This window comes from Monodelphis domestica, chromosome 1, assembly GCF_027887165.1.
Source record: "Monodelphis domestica isolate mMonDom1 chromosome 1, mMonDom1.pri, whole genome shotgun sequence".
Taxonomy (NCBI): Eukaryota; Metazoa; Chordata; class Mammalia; order Didelphimorphia; family Didelphidae; genus Monodelphis; species Monodelphis domestica.
In genome coordinates, this window is record NC_077227.1 from 285,921,752 (window position 1) to 285,931,487 (window position 9,736).

General features: G+C 35.1%; 1 protein-coding gene across 2 annotated transcripts in view; it reads left to right on the forward strand.

Annotated features, from left to right (window-relative positions):
* Nucleotides 1–8,270, forward strand: part of FBXO33 (F-box protein 33) — a 47,938-nt gene extending 39,668 nt beyond the window's left edge. For both annotated transcript variants that reach the window (XM_007473161.3, XM_001379066.5), the window contains 2 exons: nt 3,140–3,825; nt 5,810–8,270. In XM_007473161.3, the coding sequence (XP_007473223.1) occupies nt 3,140–3,825; nt 5,810–6,081 (958 nt within the window). In that variant the 3' untranslated portion in view covers nt 6,082–8,270. The remainder of the gene's footprint in view (nt 1–3,139; nt 3,826–5,809) is intronic.
* The last annotated feature ends 1,466 nt before the right edge of the window (nt 8,271–9,736 follow it).

Sequence of the window (9,736 nt, forward strand, 5' to 3'; positions counted from 1 at the left end):
AAATATCCATTTTGCCACTGGTATGACCACATCCATTCCTCCATAGTTTTGGTAAGAGGCAGGAGAAAGAAAATGATTAGAATCTAATTTTAATCTTTTTATTTCAGGGTCTTCTTGGCCTCACAAAAATCCAATGGTCCTAACATTGCACTGTTTCCAGTTATTTCCATTTCTGAGTTGTTTTCTTCTGGCCTCTTATTTAAACTATGAAAAGCATCTAAAGCCAAAAACTCTTCACTCTTAAGATGGAATCAGGGAGACAAAAAGAATAGTACCTAATATTAGAAAGTTAAGTGTAAACTTTTCACAAAATATGTTATATTTCACAAAATAAAACAGCTCATTTTACCTAATGGTAACTAACCTGCTTAGCAACCAACTCTTCAGGACCCAGCTCAGTACCTGAAAAGGAAAAGAAAAAATTGTAAAAACATCCCAAAATAGATATTACAAAGCTCATGTATTAGTGGAACCTTATTTCATTTCATGAAATCACAGATTTTTAAGTGTAAGGGAGGGACCATGATAATTATATAATCCAATTTACTGTATTTCCAGATAAGAGGAGACTGAATCCAGAGAAGTTTAAATGATTTCCAAAGCTTGCATGGGCAGCATGTAGCAGAGCTAGGATTTAAACACAGATGCTCTCTAAATCCATTCTTCTTTCTGCTACAGCAAAGCCTTTTCAGAATAAGTTTGTTCTTTGAGATCCATTTCCTCAACAGACATTCATTAAGACCCTACTGGGTGCAAACAAAATTCAATCAGTAAATATAAATAAATGCCTACTATGTGCTAGAACAAGCTTCATTGCCTGATTTAGTAGCAAAAAAACAACAAAGTTAAAAAATTAGAAGAGTAGGTATGATGCTAGAGACTGTAGACAACAGCAAGAAATGACAACCAACAAAAGATGACACAGAACTTTAAAAAGCAGATACTAGACTTCAAAAAGTATAATAGTTTGGGGACATTTAGCATGAGGACAAATAGTCTTTGAGTAATTGTTTATAATGATTATAAACAATTTTACACTATTATATAGTGACCCTGAGGCACTAAGAAAAGACTAAATGATGTTCTATATGCTCTATGGAAATTGGCAGCAGACTCGATGTCAGAACTGAGTTCAAATATCAAGCCTGACGCTTGATATCTATGTGACCATAGATAAGTAATATGAAATGAAGAAGTTGGGCTAGATAATTTCTTAAATCGTGATCTAAAATTCTCATCTATAATTCTGTCAGTTTTAAATGTAGGATAGACATAAAATATATGTAATATGTTTCAGAAATATTTCACCACCAAAGTGGCTTGGAAAAAAAGTTTGGACACTTGAAGTAATCATCAGTTAAATGGAAAATTTGCATGTATGAAACACCTATCTCATTTCCTAATGTTGATTGATAAAGTGACCCTATACATTGAAGATCTTTCTGTTATCAGTTGTCATGAAGGCATGTTAGCCTAGAACAGTGATGCCAAACCTTTTAGAGACCAATTGCCCAAACTGTAACCCTCATGCCACATGTGAGCCCCCCTGCCTTACTCCAGAAAGGGGAGGAAGGAAGTGGATGATTTGAGAAATGTCCTCAGGTGCAGTGGAGAGGATGTAGGGAGCAACCTCCTCTGGTATGTGGTATGTTGGTTCACCAACACGGGCCTAGAATGATCTTCAGAAAAATCTTATCCTGTGGGCTCCTAAGGAGTTTTTTAAAAATCAAATATTGTTCTACAGTGCATAAGATTCCAAAGTAGGATATTGTATTATGAAAAGAAATTATTAAATGTAATTTCTCAATGACATTTTTAGAGTATAGTATAAATTGTGTTTTTTTCTAGTCTCTATTAGATAGAACTTAAATGTTTTTAGGCAAAAGGAGAAACAAGTTTGATTTTTCACTTTAAATAATTTTTGCATACCATATAAGGGAAAAAGGAAGATAAGATACTGCAAGCTATACTGAGGCACTCAGAATATTGAAATTTTAAATCTACACATTAACAATAATATGATGGACATGATCCAATAGGATAAAAGTAATGCTTCCTTCTGCCCATTTGAGAGATTCTTAGGAAATATAAAAAGAAATGTTTAGGGGGCAGCTGGGTAGCTCAGTGGATTGAGAACCAGGCCTAGAGACAGGAGGTCCTAGTTTCAAATCCGGCCTCAGCCACTTCCTAGCTGTGTGACCCTGGGCAAGTCACTTGACCCCCATTGCCTAGCCCTTACCACTCTTCTGCCTTGGAGCCAATACACAGTATTGACTCCAAGATGGAAGGTAAGGGTTTTAATTAAAAAAAAAAAGAAAGAAAGAAAAGAAATATTTAGTTTTTTTCCTCTCTTAACTAGGAACTTCCTAGCAACAAAACTATACTAGTCAACGTATGCCAGGCAACTTTAAAAGCAAAAACTCAGCTGGGCATGATAGCACACTTGTAATCCTAGCTGAGGAGGCTGAGGCTGTCAAATCTCTTGAGCTCAGGAGTTCTGAGCTGTAGTGGGCTATGCCAATTGGGTATCTACACTAAGTTTGGCATCAGTTTGGTAAGCCCCTGGGACCTGGGGGCCACCATGTTCCTAAGGGAGGTGAAGTGATTTGGTGGGTCAAAGCTTCCATACCAGTCAGTAGTAGAGGGATTGGGGCCCTCTACTTCCAGTTTAGGCAGATGAGGACACTTTTTTTTTTTTTAAGGAAAAAAAGAGGTTAAAAACTTCTTGAATTTACTAGGTAATATTGTCTACTTTGTTAGCTTTTACACAAATGATATTATCAAAACTATTATTTATTTTTCAGGCTGCCCTCCCCTGTACCAGTAGAATGAATAAAATTGCTCTTTCCTACTATACTGGTATAAAATGTTACTTTCTCAGGGTGAGTTTCCAAATGTCTATTTCCAAATCATTTCCAAGTAAAGTATACTGCATCTTTAATCATTAATCTTCCATATAGAGGTTAACAATGGATTGTAGTAACATCGCTTATATGTTGAGTAGATGTTCATTACCTAAACAAGAAAAAATGGATCTCAACCTTGCATATTATTTGGCAACTATTTTCTAGAAAGCCAGTGTTTATGGGATTAGAGTCAAGTGTTAATGGAATTATTGTGGTTTATGTTTTGCTTACAGAATTCAGCAGCTGTTTGAAGAAATTTTGGGTAATAGCAGGCAACTGAAATGGCTGTCTTGTGGGTTTATGTTGGAAATAGTAACCCCCACATCACTGTCATCTCTCTCAAACCCTATTGCCAACACCATGGAACACCTGAGTTTACTGGATAACAACATCACTGGTAACACCACTCTTATCACCGCAGTTGAATTGGAGCGCTTTGTGAATCTGCGCTCACTCGCCTTGGATTTCTGTGATTTTACAGCTGACATGGCAAGAGTCTTGGCTGATAACAACCATGTGCCTTTGCATCGACTGTCTCTCATAGTACATAATATTTCTCTGACGAACAAGTCTCTGGACAACATGCCAGAAGATGAAAATTGGAAGGCCCTAACACGAAACAGCACTAGCCTTCGGGTTTATATAATGGCTTTTGATATCAAGAGTGATGACATGCTTAAGATTCTTAAACCCAGTATACCACTAGAGAGGATTCATTTTGATAGCTACATCACTTGTGTTTCAGGGGCTGTTGTTGACCTCATATCCAGGCAGTATGACAAGTTCCTCACTCATTTTATATTAATGAATGATGTGATAGATACATCTGGTTTTCCAGATCTTAGTGACAACAGGAATGAAGATCCTTTGGTTTTATTAGCATGGAGGTGCACAAGGCTCTCCCTTTTGGCAGTTCATGGTAGGTATTCCTTTGCAGCAGTGACTGTTTTTGGCTATGTAATGAAAAGATCCATTTCATATGAAATTCATATTACATTGAAAAAAATGTCAGGCCTAATAAATAACTTATTGATCTTTACACTGTCAAATGTGGAATAATATTTTAAGAATTCCTAAATAGGGTGATTTCTGCTTCTTAGGGGCCTAGTTTGATAATCTTATCAACTTAATGCTATTATCAGTCTTGCCTTTGTAATTTTCTATTGAGAGTCAAATCTCATTACAAGATGATATTCAGGATTGCAGATGTTTAAAAAGGACTTTTTAGATTCAAATTTAAAATGCTTTTGTTATATCAATGTAGAAATTAAGTAACTTTTATTGTGTATTATAATAAGCATAAAAAGCTATCTCTGACTTTCCTGAAGATTAAGCCTGATGTAATTTATATGTTGCTTTGTTGTAGATGATGGAATGCAAACAATCAGTAATTTTACACACGATTTTTGTGTAATTTGTAGATTTAAAAAATTTTTTTTCCTGAGGTCTATTTTTTGAGGTCTACAAAATTACATTGGCTCCCCCATAGTTTATCAACAAAATAGCTCTTTCTCAATCTTTCTGGCCTTCATACCTTTTACTGTCATTCCACAACAATTTGCTTAAAGCAAATTGAGAAATTTAGGTTGTAGAGATTATACTATATTCCTTGAGGTATTACAAAATTGGCTAGGAGTTAGTGAACTAAGACACAAGCCACAAACTTATTCTGGTCTTACCTGCAAATGGATTCCTCTGAAAACTGACAAATTGCAGAAAGTTAGAGGTTTTACATTAGTTTGTAATTATCTTGTAAACAAGTTTGTCAGAGGAGAAAGAAACAGGTGTCTTTTTTCTGTTGCCTACTTTTTTTTCCTGAATACAGGCTACTCTTTTGAGTTAGATACATTCAGTTTAAAATTTTGGTCGGACATACATTTGCTTTATCTTTAATAGTTATGGGGGTAATCATGTAAGTTTCAAAAAACTAAGGCATGTTGCATTTACATATTTTTCTTGAAATTTTGTGTTGTGATTTGCCAAGAGTCATCAAAGAATGCAACCAAAAACATGCTGAGTGGTAGCCAAAATGGGGTTTGGATATTCCAAAATGGAGTAAATACTTTGTATAATTTAACAGCATATAGTTGTCAATAATAATCTAATTCCCTAAGACAGTCTTTAAATAGTAATTTTAGAAATACGGACATTTTACCCCTTCAATTGCATTGCCATTCCTATAGACCAAAATTATGAGATGAATCTTAATAATTTAACATTATTTGAAATTGGTCAACAGTAAATTTCTTAAGTTTTAATATTCACACTTTGTTGAGGCATATTTTATAGATCTTTTAAAATCTTTAGTGGGTTCAGGAAATAAATAAGTGAGAAAACCACTACATTTTAACAGTTGGTCTAGACTTGGGAAGTATGGCAAAGATACTGTGCAGGCTCTTCCCTTTCTAACCTATGCTCTGAGAATCATTGGTTCCCTCTTTTTCACATTCCCATGGGAGTTGCTGCCACTAATATAAGAACAATTGTTGCCAGTTTTTAAACCATGTGTGAAGACTAACTGATCCCTAGTCTATTTTTTTTCCTAAAGAAATATTCAGAAAATACAACCTTAATTCAGTAATCTGCTTCATTGGGGGAGTGTTCTCCTCCCATTAATTCAGTTTATTAAACACCTACTATCGGCATCATGGTATTTTCAGATTCTTCAGACCTTGTTTGTTTTAATTTAAATTATTTCTTATATTTTTCTAGGCAAAACAATACCAGTTCCTTTATCCTTTCTTTTAATTAAATTTAAGAAAGGAAAGGGTCAGACTGGTAGATGTCATGTAATTTTAAAGGTTCTCAGAAGGAGTTGAACAAGGAAGAGGGAGAACCACCTTGTTGAGTAGACATAATGAAAAGGAAGGAAATCACAATGCTTGGTCTCTTGTGTTTTTAAGGTTACACAGTGTGGGCTCACAACCTCATTGCCATTGCTCGTCTTCGTGGCTCTGACCTTAAAGTGCTTGAAGTCACTGAGGAAAGCATCGATTTTGATCAAGGTGAACTGGCTGATCAGGATGTGGATCCCGTGCATAACCTTATTGAGCAGGTATCGCTAGGCCTGGGCCGACCGTGGCATGCCGTTATGGACATCGAATCCCTCAGTGTCTTCACTGAACCAAATCGTCATTTTTATAGAGAAATGCAAAGCTTCAGCGAAGGCGTCTAGCTTTTTTTATTTACAATTCCTGTGGTTACATATGCAAGTAGGGTCTTATTATGTTTTTCAGTAGTGTGAATTAACCCCTTTGTGCTGTGTTTAATCAGTATTAGCTATATAGAATTATATATGTATATTCTACTTCTTGATCAAAGAACGTAGTCGGGTATTGGTTTAGAAGTTGAAAGTGGCAATATGTAGGGCTTTCACGGTTAATGGACTTGTCTACAAAACCTTAAAAGAGATACAACCGAGGGTTGTCTGAGGTTGCTGGCTAACTTTATTTTTCACTGAATGACTCTGCATTTTCATTATGTTTCTTTTTTCTATTGTGAGTCAGAGTTCTGTGCTCTGGAGCCAAATTTTTTTTATACGCATATATAGTTTATATCCATTGCCTGGTGGTTTTGTATGCAATGCATTGTAGTCATGCATTTTGATAGCATGTCATTGATTTTTTTTTATTATTTCAAAGGGGGAAGAAAAGATAATTTGATCAGTAATAAGTTCCTTTTAGCAGAAAAGCAAAAGCTTTAATTTGCATCACACATAATAGTTTATTGCCATTCTAATTTTTTGTAATATGAAACTGTAAGCTAAACACCCATTTGTCTTTTTTTTAAAGTTACTTGTACAGACAAGAAAACTCAAATCATTGGGTTTTTTTTTCTTTGCTCTTTTTGGTTTGGTTTAATTTGCTCTTCATCCAATTACGTTATTTGTTTCAGATAAAAGTTAGCTTTTAGCCCAGATTTCAAATAGTAGATGGAAAAGGAATATACAATCCACGGTCAAAAACTCTTCAAAGGAAAAATCACAACAGATATAAACACATATGCTTGCAAACAAACATTGGTCGTGAAATCCCTCACAAGTCACTGGATTTTTCTCTGTCAGCGCCTGTGTCAGCTGCCAAAGAATAGCTTAAAAACGAAGAAGTGCCCACATGCTGGCAGGGGTGGGCCGACTCGGCCAGCCAGATACTGCTAGATTGTAATATATAACGTCGAATTTCGACCTGTGGTACACAGCTGTGCTGTGGCTCAGTCAGCAACCTCAGAACTCTTAACATGCACCTGTTTCACTGTGAATAGTGAATGTAAAGTAAGGCAAGGAAAAACGTAAAGCTTGTTCTATCAGAGGTATGAGCTGCTATGATGCATGAAGAACATTCCATGAAGTATGTTTTAAAATCTTGTTATATCTGAGAGGCTTTAAAAGCCGATTTAACTGTTTCAGGGCAACCGCGGTACAGACGTGGTCTCTGTGAGACTTCCACCTGACCCAAGTTTTAAGTGGTACGAATGTTGTGCATTTAATGTTAAAGGACAGTCTGCAATAATTAAGTAAGTGGCCAACGTGGGTGCCCAGCAGTGCTGAGACCTGGCTGCTCTATTGTAAGCTTTGGAAAACACAATTTATGCAACAGATGTCCAGATATGATTCTATTTATGGAAAATTTATATGTGTTTTGCAAATAGTTTTACCATCTTATATTAAAATGACCTTTTGACAGGTGTGCGCTGTTTTGTCTCCAGTGAGCACATACCATGCGGATTTTATATGTACATCAGTAGAGTGAATCCACTGGCACAGTGTGTGTATATGCCAGATGTGGTGAGATTTTATCTGATAAATGTGATCAAATTAAAAAATAACTCCTGACAGAAACTGTAAGGAAACCAGCTGAATGTTTGACCTGATGACTGATGTTGTATGGTTTATGTTAAATGTATATTCTTTTAATCAATGAATAAAGCATTAAAAATTGATCATTGTAAAACTTTTATTGTATTAGCATGAGAACTTTTAGTGTCAAATTGCAACAATTCATAAATTGTGTATAATCCTCTGTTAGCTCCCATTGTATTTTGATGCGACAACTACTGAAATTCATCATAAATGGTCTTTCTGTTAGGCTAGTTATTTTTGTAATTTTTTTTTAAAAAGTCAAAACTAGCAAAATTCAGAGATGAAATGCAAAAGGTTAAACTACTTAGCAGAAATCCTAGTGTATTATGCATTCGATATGCCTTATTGATGCAGTAAAACTTAAATTGTAGAGTATAGTCATCTTGATTTCTTTTTAAAGAAATTCTTGCACTTATAGCATATTCTGGTTTCAAAAACAATGTGCTTCAGAGAAATGTGTAGTATTCTTATCAGTGTCCCACTATTAAATAGATTATAAACACCTATATTGCTTCAGTTTGACATTTTATGTTTTTGGTTATTAAAATAAAGAGAAAAAGGGGCATTTATGGTAGAACCCAATGCATTTTAGAAAAACTGACAAACAAATAGCTGTCATAATTGTTATTATTCATTTGTTTTCAGAACACATCTAATCTTATGAGGTGGTAGAGAGGTGTGTATAAAATGTTGGTCTCAAATACTAAAATTTATCACTAAAATTAAGAAAGACATTTTGAAGAAATCATGGTGATAAAAATGTTCTTTAATATATGCTCTTTACTGTGCCTAAACTCTTACAGTAGTATATAGCCTTAATAGTACCGATATTGATGGATCACATTAACAAAAAAAAGTTCTTGAATCTCAAGATCATGTTTGAATAAATATTGAATTTTTAAATAAAAGTTTGTTTAAAAATAAGGAAAATTTTCAAAAACCTAAAAATCTTAGCAGAAGATTGGCAAATCTTCTGAAATTGTAACTCATCTTACTTCATTCTTATACTTTAGTATCTCCACAAATGTTTTCATTCTCGCCCTCCATTAAGGAAGATGGGGAAATACTGACATGCTTTAAATTTGATAAGCAAATGAAAAGATTTAATTTGCTCAGTGAATTAATTTGTTAGACCAATAATTCACCTCTTTACCTATAAAATGCCTTCTTTGGCTTCACTGTAATGTAAACCAAAAAGAATTAACACCAGATATTAATAAAATACAGATTTTGCCTAGATAGTTATAGACAAGCAACAAGCAAGGGTGGTCTGTCCATTCTCTATCAGCCATATCCAGCCTGGATCCACAGTTATGATTGGATAAGCTCGTGAGCCTGAATAAGATTAAAATGTCACAAAAACAAAGAGAAAAATCAAACTTTAGCAAAATTCAGAGATTTAAATGCACAGTAATGAGTCTGCATTTGAATTCAGGCCTTCTGATGCCAGTTTTGAGCCATTCTATCCACAGCACCTCACCTATTTCTGGTTGATCATATGAGACTAGCCAAATTTTTGGACAGCCCAGTAGTGAAGTATAATAGTCTACATAATATAATAGTATATTCAAACTATTTCCATTTGTTTAGCAAACATGGCAGCTATAGTATTACAACTCTAGATTCCAATGTTAAAATAACACCTTACTTCAAATGTGCCTCAGCAAATTCAGCTAATCTGGAGAAAGCCAAAGACGTCCAAGTAGGATTTGCCCCCATGGGCAATGCCCAGCACCTCTTCTTTGTGGGAGCTGGAATACCCTGCCTCTCTCTGCTGCAGGACTGCCTAGACTCATTCTGGAAAGTGGGAGGAGGAGTGAAACCAGGAGAGGTAGATAGACATCAGGTGGCATATTTTTGTGTGGAGACCCGAAATTTGTTCCTTCTCCTTTGCCTCTTTTCCAATTTTTGTTGACAAATACCAGTCCATTATTCTGTTCCTTTTTTCTCCCTCCATATTCCCAGAAGCCAA